The 16,337-nt window shown below is 39.7% G+C and overlaps 1 protein-coding gene across 2 annotated transcripts in view; it reads right to left on the reverse strand.

Annotated features, from left to right (window-relative positions):
* The window catches only part of Gtf3c3 (general transcription factor IIIC subunit 3), a 44,192-nt gene that overhangs the window by 10,731 nt on the left and 17,124 nt on the right, over nt 1-16,337 (reverse strand). For both annotated transcript variants that reach the window (XR_003711221.1, XM_028765803.1), the window contains exons 9-16: nt 15,483-15,586; nt 13,748-13,919; nt 11,980-12,182; nt 11,237-11,338; nt 10,411-10,546; nt 6,512-6,749; nt 5,532-5,722; nt 4,422-4,546 (exon numbers count right to left, since the gene is read on the reverse strand). Coding sequence is in view for 1 of the 2 variants with exons in the window: in XM_028765803.1 (XP_028621636.1) it covers nt 4,422-4,546; nt 5,532-5,722; nt 6,512-6,749; nt 10,411-10,546; nt 11,237-11,338; nt 11,980-12,182; nt 13,748-13,919; nt 15,483-15,586 (1,271 nt within the window). In the remaining variant the exon portion in view is untranslated. The remainder of the gene's footprint in view (nt 1-4,421; nt 4,547-5,531; nt 5,723-6,511; nt 6,750-10,410; nt 10,547-11,236; nt 11,339-11,979; nt 12,183-13,747; nt 13,920-15,482; nt 15,587-16,337) is intronic.

Genomic DNA, 16,337 nt, shown 5'->3' on the forward strand with positions numbered 1-16,337 from the left:
TATACAGAGAAACCCTGTCTTGAAAAAACAAAACAACAACAACAAAAAAAGAATTTATAAGAATTCACTATATACCCCAATATAGCCTTGAGCATCTCTTACCACCCTGAATAGTACACATCTGGCTGAGTTTATATTCATATTAGAAAAAACTGTATTTTAAAACAGAAAATTTCTCTTCTGCTTGCTTTCTCACACTCTCTCGCAGAGTTAGACATATTCATGGAACTAAGGTTCTTGCAAAAAAAACTATTCTAAATGGATCATAGACCTAAACCTGACACACTGAAACTTCTACAAGAAAACCTAGGCAGTACCCCACACAATATAGGTGAAGGAAAGGACTTCCAAAGTTGGACTCTATTTGTATAACAATTAAGGACAACAATCAACATGTGGATCTTAATAAAACTAAAAAGCTTCTGCACAGTTAAAGAAACAACTGAGTGAAGACAATCTTTGCCAGCTATCCAACTGGCAGAGGATTAACATCCAGACTATACAAAGAATTCAAAAAACATCACCCATTTGAAAAACCTGAGTGTGGGACATAAATACCTCAAAAATTGTTTACCATCCCTAGAAATTATGGAAGTGTAAATCAAAACAACATTGAAATTTTCATCTTACTCCAGTCAAAATGGCAAAGATCAATGAAACAACTGACTAAAAATTAGGGGATGCAGGAAAAGAGAAAACCCTCATTCACTATTGATGATATGGTGGGATTGCCAACTGGTCCAGCCACTATGGAAATCAGTATGGAGAATTCTCAAGCTAAAAATAGGTCTACCGTATGACCCAGCTGTACCATTTCTTAGCATATACTGAGAGAACATCCTACTCCATAAACACTTGCTCAGCTATGTTCACTGCTGCTCTTATCACAAAAAACAGGAAATGGAAACAACCTAAATGTCCTACAACTGACAAATGGAAAATGAAAATGTAATATGCACTTACACAATACTATTCAGCTATAAAAAAAATGAAATCATGAAATTTGCAGTTAAATGTTTTGAACTAGACAAGATTATATTGATATGACCCGACCCAAAGACAAACATTGCATGTTCTCGCTTACTAGAGGTTCCTGGCTCCGTATCTTCAGATTTGAGTACACATAGCCTGTAGTGACTACAGAAATGTAGAAAATAAAATGGAACCACTGCCAGAATGAGGGATGGTAGTGAGACACAGAGAAGAAAATCACCAGCAGGGTCAAGTAACTGGGTCAGGGGACTGGAAAAGGAGATACATATGCAAGGAGGGAGGAGAGGAAGGGGGAACAGCAAGGTCCAAGTGACCTGAGAGGGGAAATGGAAAGGGAGGACTCTACGGAGCTGAAAGGGAGCTAAGAACAGAAGGAAGATAGAGGAAGGTAAAATAACAAGACTGTCTGAAAAAGCCACAAGAAATATACTAATAACTATTTATTTACCTTCAAAAAATAAAGCACATGTAATTCTGTGTATAAATATGCATATATACTTTTAATGAACTTTTCTCATCTGGTATTCCCTAAAGGAGCCAAAAATCAGAATCCCCAATACCAAAACGGAGAAGCCCTTTCTTTGGAGTTGTTGTCTTGGGCTGCCCAAGAGACTCCCAAAACCTACAGCCTAATATTGTTACCCTTGGTTGTCCCCCAAAAGTGGAAGGTAAGTCCCTATTGCTGAAGACACCATGAAACAGGGTCCAGAAACCTGAGTTTCTGAGCTGGAACCAATCTGAATGCCCACTCTTTGAGGACTAGCTTTCATGGTACTAAAAGGAGGAAGGCAACCAATACTCCTACCCAGCTATGACAGCTATGAACCACATTAACAACCAGCATAGCTCAATAACCTTAAGGGTTCAGTAATGGCATGCAAACTTCGGCAAACTTAAGACCCATTCAACAAGAGGAAAATCATACCAGGTACTAGAAACCTAGCTAGCTTCTCAGTGCTAGTAAAGTCATAAAGTCATGGTTATTGGAAGAGGATCTACAAGCACTACTTTACTAAAAGCAATATAATCCCTAACAACAATCTATTAAACATTTGTCCTTATACCCTCAGATACGTGTAGTCCTCAAAGAACCTTTTCTTTGCAACAGAGACCACTACCAAAACAAAAACAAAAAACAAACAAACAAACAAAAAAACCCCACAATCAAAATGCAGAGTCAAGGAGCTAAGTCCCAACAGATACATCTATTACACATTCCCAAGGCTCAGGGTACACTCTGGAAGAGGAGGGCTGAAAACTTTTAAGAACCAAAGGATTGGGGAATCTGCTGTGAGATGTGTCTCCTAGTAATGTCAGAAGCTACACACAAAGTCCCAACAACATGACTGTCCAAATGTGAGCCAAACAAGACACATGCCAAAGTAAACATGGGAAAAGTTCATGAGGTCTCAATTGTTAAGGAAAGTTGGGAGCTGGTTTAGTAAACCAAGCACACTAGTTTGGCTGTCCAGTGCCAAACAATCAGCCCTGAGTACATACAAGTAACATTCTATGAACTGGACAGACTGAACAGGTTGTATTTAGGAACATACACATATGCATCTTAACAACAATGAAGGAGTGTGGGGAGGGGTATTTTGGATGGTTTGGAAAGAGGAAAGGAAAGGATAAGACATTATAATCCCAGAAATTAAAAAAAAAACAACTAATTTTAAGTTTAATAAGAACTAAGAGAATTTTGTTTCTTTTTGGTAGAATAAGACAGACACTGAACCAATAATCTAGCATATGCTAGGCAAGTGTCCTACCACGGAGCAATACTTCTGGGCTAGTTTTAATTGTCAAGTTGACATACAATCTAGAATCACCTGAGAAGTCTCAATGAGGGACTATCCAAGTTACACTGGCCTATGGGCATGTATATGTGGGATTACCTTGGCTACTTTGAGGTAGAAAGACCCAACCCGCCCAGCAGTGGTGGCACACGCCTTTAATCCCAGCACTTGGGAGGCAGAGGCAGGCGGATTTCTGAGTTCAAGGCCAGCCTGGTCTACAGAGTGAGTTCCAGGACAGCCAGGGCTACACAGAGAAACCCTGTCTCGAAAAACCAAAAAAAAAAAAAGAAAAAAGAAAAAAAGAAAGACCCAACCCACTGTGGGGACACCTTAATCAGGGGATCTTGAACTATGGAAGAGTAGAGAAAACAAGTGGTCGAGCAAGCTTTCATTATTCTTTGTTCTAACTGTGGATATAATATGACCAACTCCTTAAGCTCTTCCCACAGTGATTTCCCTGCTATGACTAACTGCAACTTGGGACTGTGAGCTAAAATAAACACTTTCTCCCCTAAGTTGTTTTGTCAAGGTGTTTTATCATAGCAACAGAAAATGAAACTAGAATAATATCTCCTAATCTTAAAAAAATAAAATCAAATTTAGGTGATAATATAACATTCTCCTTAAATGTTCAATATTTTAAGCAATTTGTATTAATTTTAGGGGTGTGGGTGTGTGTTTGGTGGGGGTAGGATATGGGCACACGCACACAAGTGCCAATGGAGGCCTGACGAATTTGATCCTCTGGGAGCTGGGGTTACAGATGATTGTGAACTACCTGACACTGTTGCTGTTAAGCACTGTTTTCCAGCCCCTTATACCAGACTTTAAATCAATTAGGGGCTGGGGAGATGACTCAGCAGGTAAAACTCTTGTTGCACCAGCCTGAAGACTGGAGTTCACGTTAGCACACATATAAATGCCTGGTGGTCAGAGCAGTCTGCCTGTAATCCCAGTGCTAAGAATGTAGAGACAAAATCCTTGGAGCAATGTGTCTAGTTAGACTAGATGAATCAGAGTTCTTTTTTTTTTTTTTTTTGGATTTTTCGAGACAGGGTTTCTCTGTGTAGCCCTGGCTGTCCTGGAACTCACTCTGTAGACCAGGCTGGCCTTGAACTCAGAAATCCGCCTGCCTCTGCCTCCCAAGTGCTGGGATTAAAGGCGTGTGCCACCACCGCCCGCTGAATCAGAGTTCTTAAGGTACAAAACAATTCAGAAAGGTTCTGAGTCCATTTCTGGCCTCTACATATGCAAGCCAATGTGTGCAGATCCACTTATACAGAAATGTGAATAGGTAAACAAAAAACTAATTAAATAAATCTTTAGACTTAAGGTAGTTAGAGCCCCGAGAGAGTATAAAAGAACCTAATTCAAAATCCTGTAGAATCTACCTATGTCTTTACCTGCTATGATCTGACTGTATATGCTCATTACATTGTTATAAATCAGTCTTAATCTTCAGTAGAACAATATGTTGAGTCCCATGAGTCTGGGACATAGGAGTAAATATTGAATATTCTCAACATGTTTATCCAGCAGGCATTGCTTTTGAAACCAGGTTTTTAAAAAGATATTACATATACATACTCACTTCCATGAACACAAGAAAGTTGGTAGAATCAAATGCACTACCTGCACAGTCAGAGCATGTCTCTTCAGCACATACTTCTGAGATGCCATGTGAATAAAGGTGAGGCCTATGCAAAGATTGTAGAGAGGCTCTCTGGGACAGGCGCGGAAGGCTTGGACATACTGTCCTGCAAGGTAAGCAAGACCAGATGATGTGGTAAGAATACTGTTCCTTCGTTCCTCATCACTCAAGTATGTTCTAAAACCAAACATCACTGGTTTTAATGTATAAAGACCCTAGTATCAGGACTGGAGCGATAGCTCTGGTTAAGAGCACTGACTACTCTTCTGGAGGTCCTGAGTTTAATTCCTAGCAACCACATGGTGGCTCACAACCATCTGTCATGGGATCTGATGCCTTCTTCTGGTGTGTCTGAAGACAGCAACAGTGTACTCACATACATAAAATAAATAAATAAATTTTTAAAAAAGACCCTAGTATCTTAAATATCAATCACATCCATATCTGTTTAAACTTTACAGCAACGTACAGCAGCACTATTAGAAGGATCCTCATTAGGTGTATCCTGATGATAAAGAGTAACTTAGGTAGAGATAGACATTTTTATATAGAATAATACTCTAAAATAATTCAGCAATATGATCATAATTTATTTTATGACCTTAAGTTTGTTTTCAAAGTGAAGGGAGAACGTGTATGTGGTGTGTGATGGTGTTCATGTGTACACGCAGTTGCCATTTGATGACTTGTAAACCAAAGCAGGAATAACTGTTGACCTTTAACCTACTTAACCTCTAAAACCACATAACACACAAAACATCATTCTTACCATTATTACTAGTACTTAATACACTTATATAGCAGGCTCCGTTTTAAATACTTCTTCATATTAACTCATTTAATGTTCAAAATAGTCTATACCATAGGTCCTGATATCACTGTTGAAGAGATAAAGTGAATAGAGAAAAAGGCTCCTTTGCAATGGGACAGAGGCCATCATATTTTAGAAATATTTATGTGTGTGTATCTGTGCCCGAGTGTATGTATGTGTACACTGTACAGGAGCCTGTGGAGGTCAGAGGAGGGCTGACCTTCTCCAGAGCAGAAGCCAGCCCCTGACCACCACAACAGTCAGGCGCCAGCACACTTACCAAGTGCATGTTTGAAACTACCAGATACGAATGCATTGTGTCCATTTAAAACGCACAGAGCATGATTATCTGGGTTTTTCAGCATCAGACGGAGACAGAAGCGATGATGTCTTACATCTTGGGAGTGCATGGTAACTTGATTGAAAATATTCCACAGCTGGGGCTTATTGACATTTTCCATTACCATTACCCTAAAACAGCAGAAAGTGTATGAAGGGAAATAAAATTCCTGATTTGTAACAATGAAACTCTTCAGTGCTATCCCCCAACAAAGGAAAAGCAAAACCTCTTATACAATCAAAGATCTTCTTTCCTAGAATATGCTGTTTAAGTTAGAATTTCTTTATATTGTTCTTGATTTTGAAAAACAAACACCTTATACTAAAAACAGCATCAAATGGCTGTTTTCCTTGTCTCTCAGCTTACTATAGCTACAGAACCATAAGCAATGAACAACTAATACAGTGTGTCAGACCCTGTTAAAAGGCTTCATATAAGTATAAATATAAGTATAAAAGTATGATGTCCTTTTACAAATGGGATACTGAGAAAAAAGAGGTTAAGTAACGAGCCTGCTGTCATGTACTGAGGAAGTGTCAGGGTGGGGACCTGACCCTGAGAAATGCAGCTCTAGAGTCCATCCCATGAAAGAACACCTAAGAATCACCAGTGAGCCAGTGAGCCACAAGAGCGTTAAAAACAACACCACTCTTTAACTCTTGACAGTGAGAGCCTCAGTCACGTCACGTGTGCTACCGAAGGATGTAATTAAAGGACGATGGGAGGGCTAGAGCAGCATTTGCAGATCCAGTTCCCAGCACCCAGATGGTAGCTTACAACCACGTGTAAGTCCAGTTCCAGAGGATCCAATGCCCTCCTCTGACCTCCACAGGTTCCTGTACAGTGTATGCATACATACACTTGGGCACAGATATACACACATAAATATTTCTAAAATATATTTCTTATTAGAAAGTCACCTGATATAGTCATATGCCTTTCTGAAATTTTTGTCCAGAATTGCAGCAGAAAGACCAAAGTATTCTAGTTCTTTGCGTTTTTGTCTGTCGTCATAAAATGAGTAATATTCCAGGGAAGAATCTACCAACAATTCAGCTTCTTGGAATCGGGACAAATCACTCAAGGTATATATGGCCTTTAGGAGAAGGTTCCACCAGTCATCTTTTGGCAAGACACTTGTGAGTACAGCAAATATTGCTAAAATGAGACAAATGAAAACCAGTCAGGACATTGTTCCAGAAACAGCAGTATTAGAAAGGAAAATGCACATGATGTTCATACACAGTGCAGATAGCCTTCATAGACTTTGTCCTAAGTTCTTGTTGATAACCTGACAAAGATAAGAACCTTGTTGCTTATGTAGACTCCTTCAATCATATGTCTTTCCACTCTGACTTCAACAACCTGGCATTCCAGTTAACTCCCACTCTGACTTGTCACTACAAAGCCAAACAGATCCTGCTGCCTTTGCTGGTCTGAGCTCAGACACACACTGCTCTAACAAGTGTCCTCTCATGGGTGATCTTATGGACTTCTGCATGCACACAGCCTTCTGATGTTTGGAAAGTGACTTCACTTCCACACTTTATAGATTTGTGTTTCCTTAGTCCTTTTCTAATCTCATTTTTCCTTTCTTTGTCTTAAATTTTCACTTTTCCTTTAACATCATTTTTATTTCTCCATAAGAAGCTCCCTTTTAAGAACCACATTAATAATAGCAAGTCGGACACAGCAGTGAACACCTATAAATCTCAGTACTCATGATGAAGTGGGAGTGTGCTAAGAGTTTAAGGCCAGTCTGAGCTACATGGCAAGGTCAAGACAAGCCAAAGCAATTCAGAGGAAAAGGGAGTGAGGAAGAACAAGCAGGAAAGAGGGAAGGTAGGCAGGAAAAGAAAAAGAGAGGGGGAAGGAAGAGAAGGAGAGGAAGAGTGGGGAAGAAGAGGGGAGAAGAGGGATAGAGCAGGTCACAGGCGGCAGCTCTGTACCCAACACCAGAAAACCGAGAGAAAGAGGGACTCCCAGAAGCTTTAACTCAGGCAGCATCCCAGGTAAAAATGAATCACCCGTGATGTCTGCGGTTAGAAGTTCTAATCCAGATGCTGGCCTCCGAACTTATACTACTCACACCTTTGAAGGGCCACTGACAAGAACATCAAACGCTAGAGATTGACATCACTAATCTGAAGAAATCCCTCGTTTCGCCGTCTGAAGAGACCTCCTAAAATCGCAAAGATCCTTATTGGACTTGATTTACTCTAGTACAATAGAAAAGGCTGTATACAGCTCTTGACCGTGTACAACCCTCAAAGAAGAAGGTTGCCTTTACACAGACAAGACAAGGAGTAAGGTTAAAGAGAGCATGAAATAGGTAGTGAAGCCTAAGAAAAATCAGAGAGAGAGACAGATGAATGCTGGTATAAGAATTGATTTGCAGCCTCTCCAAGGTTGTCAACCCTATTTCCTTCCATCTTGGGACCATTATTTGGGTTCTTTTTGCTTTTTTCTGCTGGTCCCTGGCTCTCAAATAGGCGGACTAACTCTGTGATACAACAGATAAATAATTTGGTAGCAAAACCTACTCAGATATATTATCATAAGTTAGCTATGGAGGACCACGAGACTCAAGATGAGGTGGTTACTTTATACAGGGTGTTTCCAAAACCCATCTCCACCCAACCTAAAAGGGGGGATTTCTGCCCCTAGACCAAGCAGAGAGGGGCCACCCAGAACCCCCTCTGACAGGCGATCTGAATTCTTGCTTAGGCTGCGAGGCTAAGCACTGCAAGGGAATATCAATAAAAGATAAAAATATCTATCTGGGTTCCCTGAGGGACAAGCCTGACTGCATAGGGGTTGATGTCAAAAGTATCCCCTCTCCAGGAAAAAGACATCGGGATGGGTATGGCCCTCATGTCTCACTGGACAACAACAGGGGGACTGGAGCCATTACAAGGTCCCCTTCAATTACTGGAGGTCAGGCCTCTATCCCCACCTTCGCAAGTTTAGAATTGCCACAGCCCTTCTATACTTAGAGAAGGGAGGAGATGTCAGGGGCAGCCCTGCTTACACACTGTAGGCCTAAAATCAGCCATAGGCCTAAAATCAGCAATAGGCCTGTCATACATGTATACTAACACCAAGTCTTGGGTCTCAGTGGAAAAACATTGAAACAGATGGCTATAAGCTATTGTAAACAGGCAGCTTTTGTGGAAATTTACAAGCCTGAGTGGTCATAGACCTTGTAAATAGGTAGCCTTGGCAGACAATACCAACTTAGATAAGGACAAGTGAGTCATAGGCAGAGTCATAGTGACCTGTCCCCGAACCTTCACCCAGCCGATACCCAGTTCTGAAGGTATCTGTATTCCCCCTGAACACCCACACTCCAGTGTCATTCCCTTTCCCATATCCTGCCTTTCTGTGTTTATACCCCTGTGTGAATTATGATTTGAGAAAAAATTTAAAAAAAAATAAAATAAAAATAAAAAAAGAAAAAAAAAGACAGAAAAAAAAAGAGGGGAGAAGAGGGAAGAAGAGAGGGATAGAAACTTGGGCTGGAGATTGGAGCTCAGTAGCAGAGAGCTTGCCTAGCATGAGTAAGTCCCTCAGTTCAGTCCTAATGCTGAAAGAGAAAAATGGAGGGAGGGAGGGAGATAAAATAGAAGGTAAGGAGAGAAGAAAAAAAAGCAAAAAGATTTGGATTCTCTGAGCCCCCAATTATTCTCCTGGTAATCTACTTTAAACAATCAGAACATGGATAGAGCTGTCGTATGAACTATACTTACTTATAATGCTTTGCGTCACTATTCATACACAAAAATATAAAGAAATAATAAATTATATAATCCAATGGACTATTATACATTCTTCAAATACAGCTACAAATACAGAGATATAAAATGTTATGTGAAACTATCAGAGGACAGAGTTGCATGTGGGATAGAGATCAACCTCCAGGTGGAACACGCATTTGCATGTGCAAGGCCCTAAGGTTGAACCCAGCCCTACAAAGTTGCATGTACCATAAAGAAGCTTAGCTCATGCATTCAATCTGATTCCATCTCCACTAAGATGAAATCAATAACTTTACCAACCTAAGAAAAACCAATAGACCTAAAATGAGGAAGGAAAAGGGTAGGTTTTATATGGAGAAAAATAATTTAGGGAAACATGGTGCGAACTGCACGGCTGGAATAAACCCAGAATCTGTGAAGAGCCAGCCAGGCTCTGGAGGCATCTACAGCAGATCGCAGGCAGCTGAGCGTTCCTGACTCAGTCTTCCTTAGACTCCAGTGCCTGTCCTAACAGTTTAATAAATGCTTGTTGAATGAGCTAATAATGAAGCAATTTTGTCAGACTGACATCTCTAGTCTCATTTCCAAAGATCTTTCTCTGAGTAACAACCTCACTCAAATATCCCCGATGTCTTTTTAGCCCAAACTAGATGCCTTTTAAAGTCTTATGACTTTAGACTGGGTCACAGCAATTTATTTTCAGAGAGTTTCTATGACTGTTAAGTTTGTCAAAAAAAAAAAAAAAGAATTTCACAGAACAAAATCTATGTAATTGAAGTAACTGCACATATAATCTGTAATGCCATCAATGTCATCTAACCTGCACAAATTAATTTTCTTCTTAAAAGGTCAAAATTGTTTTACTTTATATTTTACAGAAAAAGATCCAATGGGTATTTCCCTTAATTTTTAAAAGAATTTACAGTTAAGCCTTCTAGTATTAAATGAGTTGGTTATACCTGACAGATTTAGATTGCCATTTTCATTTAATTTAGATTATTACCAGGTATTACTACATTAATCCTTTTCAATGCAATTCATAAGGCAAATGAAGCAATTACCTTTTGCATCATAATTTGATGTTTCTTGCTCATTGTTGTCTGATATTTTATCTCTTGACACTTTAATAAGGTAGAGATGTCTTTCTCCAGACTTGGAACTGGATATCAAACAAACTTGGGCTCTATTCATCGCAACCTGAATAAAAGATGATAAGTAGCTTTAGTCCATAATTTTTACAGTGAAACTGATGACCCATTGAGTAGCACAAACCAGACTGAAAACTCAACAGATTTCACTATTTTCTAAATGCCTAAAAGTACAATGAATTGATGTATTTTTCTTATGAGAGGAATAGCAGTCACTACAGACACATTATAACGGGAACGTCATCAGTGCACATTAGCTGTGATGTGCAAAGTGAACTCTGGCCACTTCCCTGCAAAACGGTCTAGAAATGGATGTCAAACCTTTTTTTGCTCAACATTTTTGCAAAATGAACTGTTTTAATATACACTACTATAAGGCTAATAACTGGTAATACTATTCTCATTTCAAAATAAATAGACTTAAGGTTTTATTTCACTTTTTCTATAATCAAGCTTATATGACCATGTAGAATGTCCCATCTTAGGGCTAGGATATAATTCAACAGTAGAGCACTTGCCTAATGCGTGTGAAGCACTGGAGTTGACCATCGAGTGTTACAAAAGAAGCTCCAGTCAGACACTACTACATCTCTAAATCTTCTGTATTTATCTGCTTCACTTTCAAATGTTGGAGCTTAATACAGAGGAGCAATTACAATTACAAAGCTATACTCTGTTTAATCAAAATTTAAACATAGAAATAAGCAAGGCTACTACCCCAGCACAGGCCACCACCCACCTTTAACAGCATGGCGAGCATGGTGAGCAGGGTGTCCAGATAGCCGTACATTTTGCCTTGTGAGAACAATAGAGTAGACCGATGCAGCAATAACTTCAGTTCCTGAATAAACCAGCACATGACAGACAGTAATAAAACATCTTTGTATAATGGTTTTATTTGTAGAAATAATTTTTTTAGAAACCAGACTCTATGAACATTTGCTTTAAAAAAAATTAACACTTTATAATAATAATTAAAATCTAACACTTTAGAAGCTAAAATTTGTAACTAATAAAAAGTGATTAAAACTAGAGACTAAATGGCTTTTCAAAGCCATTTAATTTGGGGGCTAGGGAAATGATCTGCCAAGAAAGCAAAGACCTGAGTCTAGACTCCTAGGACCTAGATAAAAGGCAAGGCAAACGGGCTTATCCCAGTACACAAGCGTCCCTCAAGCTCACTGGCCAGCCAAATAGATGTGCTTCAAGTTCATTTGAGAGACTGTCTCAATAAACGTATGTGGAGAGAAATCTAGGAAAGATACCCCATACCTGCCTCTGACATACAAACATGCACACACTCACACTACCTAGTACATACAATACACATATCAAACAAACAAACAAAATGCCTCTAAATTTAACACACTAAATTTAATGGCTTTGGCTGTAGCTATATAAACTTGAGGCAAACACTGTAGCAGATGAGGAGAAAGTTCTAGAAGACTCTACCCAGAGCAGCACCCATGTGACGTAGCCTACCTGCTGTGCAGCATTCGCATCTTGGGCTAAGGTGTCTGGGTCATACATGGGTTCCAGAGCTTCCAGAGCTTTCTCAGGACGGCCTAACTGCTGCTGAAGGATGGAAAGTGAAATTCTTGCATCCAAATGGAGTGGAGCCAGATCGACCACTTTACTGTAGCTTTCAGCAGCGCGTTCCATGTAGCCCAAGGCCTTTAAACATTCTAAGATGTTAAAAGATAGTCAATTCTCAAGTTGTTAATTGGCCAAAACTATTCCTTTTCTAATTTAGTAATTTATTTTATTTGACTTTATGACACAGTCTCACTGATTTGCAATCCTCTTGCACCAGCCTCCCAAGCCTGGGTTACCAGTTTATATTGCTTCATCTAACAGTGTTTTTCCCATTTTAAAGAAATATCAGAGCAATATAAGAAAATTATAATAACAAAGGAATGAATATATAGCTAGCACCTTAAAACAACTATCCTATTCTCTATTAATTGATCAATCCAATGATGAGTCTACTGATCTTTTCCCCTAACGGTGCTAGAGATCAAACTCAGAGCCTTATGCATTCAATGGGGTGAGCTACATTCTCAGCCCCACCCCATCAGAATTAACCTTCTACAAGGCTATACATCAGTGTCTATATTCAATTTGGTTTGTCTTTATTCACTTAGTACTATATTTTAAGCATTCTGCATGTCTACACTGGCATTTTTTGAATGTTATACAATAAAATAATCATTTAACCATACTAACACAGGGCCTGTTTCCAAATGTACACTCTGGTCATACCACAGGAACAGCTTAATGTATCTAAAGTTTATGACTGGGAGACCTAACATAATCCATAGACATGTTCATTATGGCACAGTGGTTATTCAAAGTATTAAGTGTCTACAAATTTTAAAATCAGTATTTTATAAAAGCTAGGGTACTGGCTTCTTCTAATTTGGCACCAGCGAGCTAGCTCCCTCCTCCCATATGGCATCATGAGCCCGCCCGCACAGATGCGACGCTCCTTTCTCACTTCTCACCACTATCACATATCCGCTTCACTCACATTGTTACTGGGCTCCCCAGTTTTGTATCTCCCCAACATCAAGTCGCTCCCATTATCCCACTCCACGCCTCAAAATGAGTCCTCAGAAGTAAAATTCCTCCACCAAGCACTGGTTTCTTCTTTGCATTCTGGCAGCACCAACACTGATCCAGCCCTTTCTACATGCCCTTTTCACGGCAATGACCTCCTAAACACTTTGCCTTAGATTGTTTCCTCAACTGTCTCCTTGCATGTGTGGCTCAAACAGGACTGAAAAGCACATGAACTATTTTCTCCCAAAATAACATTAGATATGCATTCATAAAAACGCTTTAAAGTCATTTTGCCCTATCTGATAAGACAGCTCTATACTGTATGATATGAGACATGAAGGAGGGGTATTTACGGGGCATACACATTTATTACCTAGTTGTCTGCAACAAGGTCAACATCACTTGGTAAATGTACTGTCCTCTAGAGAGCACTGTGGCTCTGATGTTTTTAACGTCACTTACATCAGGAAAAGATCCTGGCCTTCCTTAAGTGAAGGGGCTGAAGGACATTGACATGTAGGGTCAAACACTCAGTAGTCTGGCAAGACAATTTAAATACTAATCTTACACCAAAACCAGAAACATTGGCACCAATATTTTACTGTTATAATGGCTACTGGGTTGGGAACATAAACTCTTGCCTGACTTTATGATTACAACTGTTTTTCTTCCACAACAAAAGTATTACCTGCATGCCGAAGCCAAACCACTGCAAGGTTGTATCTTTCAGAGCAAACGAGGGCGCTGAGCAGGGGAAGGGCAGAATTATATTCACCAACATCCAGAAAAGCTTCAGCAACATCAAGATAGAGGTCACCCATATCTTCAGGATTTTGTTCCACCAGTGTTGTCAAGAGAGGCTAAACTCCAAATAAAAACCAGAGGATAAACATTCATTACAAAGAACCATATAATGTTTATCAACTATATGACATAAGCCAGGAAACAGCACGAACTAACAAGAGCAGCTTAGACCAGTTTTCTGCTCATTTCTGTATTTCTGTTAAAAAGATTCACACTTGCATCATGTGCATGCAACACACACATGCCCTTGTTCCTTCATCCATCACTGTGTGGGATAGAAGGCCAACAGTCACTCTGAGTGCCTCCCCTAATAGCCAGCCTGGGCCTCTGGCTCCATGTGTTGCCTGATATTATGAAAAGCTATTCCTTCATCTCTTACCCAAATGTCACATCCTCAGGTGACTACCCTACTAAAAACTTAGAACTTTCTCCCATCCCTATATTTTGTATATTCCTTGTTTTTCTTCAGAACACTTTTCACCAACTGATAACTTACATATTTTATGAATGTATTTAATCTCCTAGAACCAAGGATCCATGAAGGGAGGAATTTGTTTTACTTAATACCTCATGCTAGGGTCAACAAAGCAGATTTCCAAATGTATTTTTTTTTTGCTTTTACTCAATGAAATACTTGTTCCAAAAAAGTCAGAAAAAAAGAGAGTAGCTTCAGTCCTTCTTAGAAGGAGTAACAAAATACTCAAGGGAGCAAATATGGAGACAAAGTGTAGGACAGAAACTGAAGGAGGGGCTGTCTGGAGACCATTCCACCTGAGTATCCATCCCATGTGCAGTCACCAAAGGTAGACGCTGATGTGGATGTCAGGAAGTGCATGCTGACAAGAGCCTGATATAGCTGTCTCCTTAGAGGTCTGCCAGAGCCTGACATATTCATAGGCAGATGCTCACAGCTAGCCATTGAACTGATCATGGGGTTCCCAATGGAGGAGTCAGTGTGAAGACTGAAGGAGTTGAAAGGGTTTGCAACCCCATGAGGAGAGCAACAATACCAACCAACCACAGCTCCCAGAGTCTAAACCACCAACCTGGGAGCACTTAGGGAGAGAACCATTGCTCCAGCTGTATATGCAAGGGAGGATGGTCCTGTCAGGCATAGGTGGGAGAGGAGATCCTTGGTCCCATGAAGGCTGGATGCCAAGTGTGGGGGAATTCAAGGGTGGGGAGGTGGGAGTTGGGGGGTAGGTGGGGCACATCCTCATAGAAGCAGGAGGAGGGGTAATGGGATAGGGGGTTCCTAGGCGGGAAGGGGAGGGAAATGGGGTAAGAGGATAACATCTGAAATGTAAATAAAATATCCAATAAAAAAAGAATTAAAAAAAAAAAGAAAAAGAATTTTCAAAGACTGCCTGAAGGTAAATCACAACTTCTCATGTTTGGATGGTTCTTACTCTAAAGTAAATTCCAAGCCCAATTTCAAACCACTTTGTTTTTATGAGCCATTCCTATGAAAATAATTTGATGCTTACTGTGTCCTCCCTTTATTAAGAAATCTGAAAATCTAAGGTTGGGTTATAATTTCTAGTCCTGGGAAGGAGAGTATGCACCTAATGGGAAGGGTTTAGCACTCTCCTACAGGTGCAGCTCTCAGTACTACTTACATTGAGTGGCTCTAGGATGTTGAGATGTACCAGGCAGACCATGAGCTTCACTGTGATGTCTATTGGCACACTGTCAGGTATAGAGCAGGTAACGGTCTCAGCAGCTGGGGAAACATCAGACATGGTATTCCCACGTGTGAGCTCAGGATGTAAAGCAAGCGAAGGCAACTCCAGCCTGTATACAAGATCCCATTTCCAGCTGCTCAGGGAGTGCTCCTAGTCAGTGCTCCCTTTGGTCAAAGTCTATTAGCAGCTTCTTACCCCTTCAGCCTGTCTTCTGTTTGTACTTACTCTGCCTCCGTTCCTCAGATCAACTTATACACAACTTTCCATGACTTTTACCAGATTACACAGAATTTAAATGATAAAACTGACCAGATATACAAAAGCTCTCTGTTTAAATTCTTGTATTCCAAAGCTTCACTTAGAATTTACTATAGAGATGCTTCTAAAAGGGGTCAAATGCTTTTCCGCTTTCTAAAACTTCATTACAGCAACATGACTTTTAAAATTCTGGAAAATTAAAGGAATTCTAACCTATATTTAATTCTTATTTTGCACATTAAATTACAAATCAGTTTGTTTCCATTTCATAAAACTGTATAAGGATATTAGTGATGTGTCTTTGGCAGTAGAATCAAATTTAAGTTACTTAAAATAATATTTAAAATAATATTATATAATGACAATATATAATATCATGTTTTGCAGAATTTGCCATTGACAATCTAAGTTAACTAAGCCATAGGAATATGGCTTGATTAGGAGACAGACTGTTAACAGTGAACTCCATGATAGTAACTGATAACACAAATTTAACTTTGATATTTATTCTACACAATTTTCCGACCATGA

Source organism: Grammomys surdaster, unplaced genomic scaffold (assembly GCF_004785775.1).
Source record: "Grammomys surdaster isolate TR1022 unplaced genomic scaffold, NIH_TR_1.0 165, whole genome shotgun sequence".
Taxonomy (NCBI): domain Eukaryota; kingdom Metazoa; phylum Chordata; class Mammalia; order Rodentia; family Muridae; genus Grammomys; species Grammomys surdaster.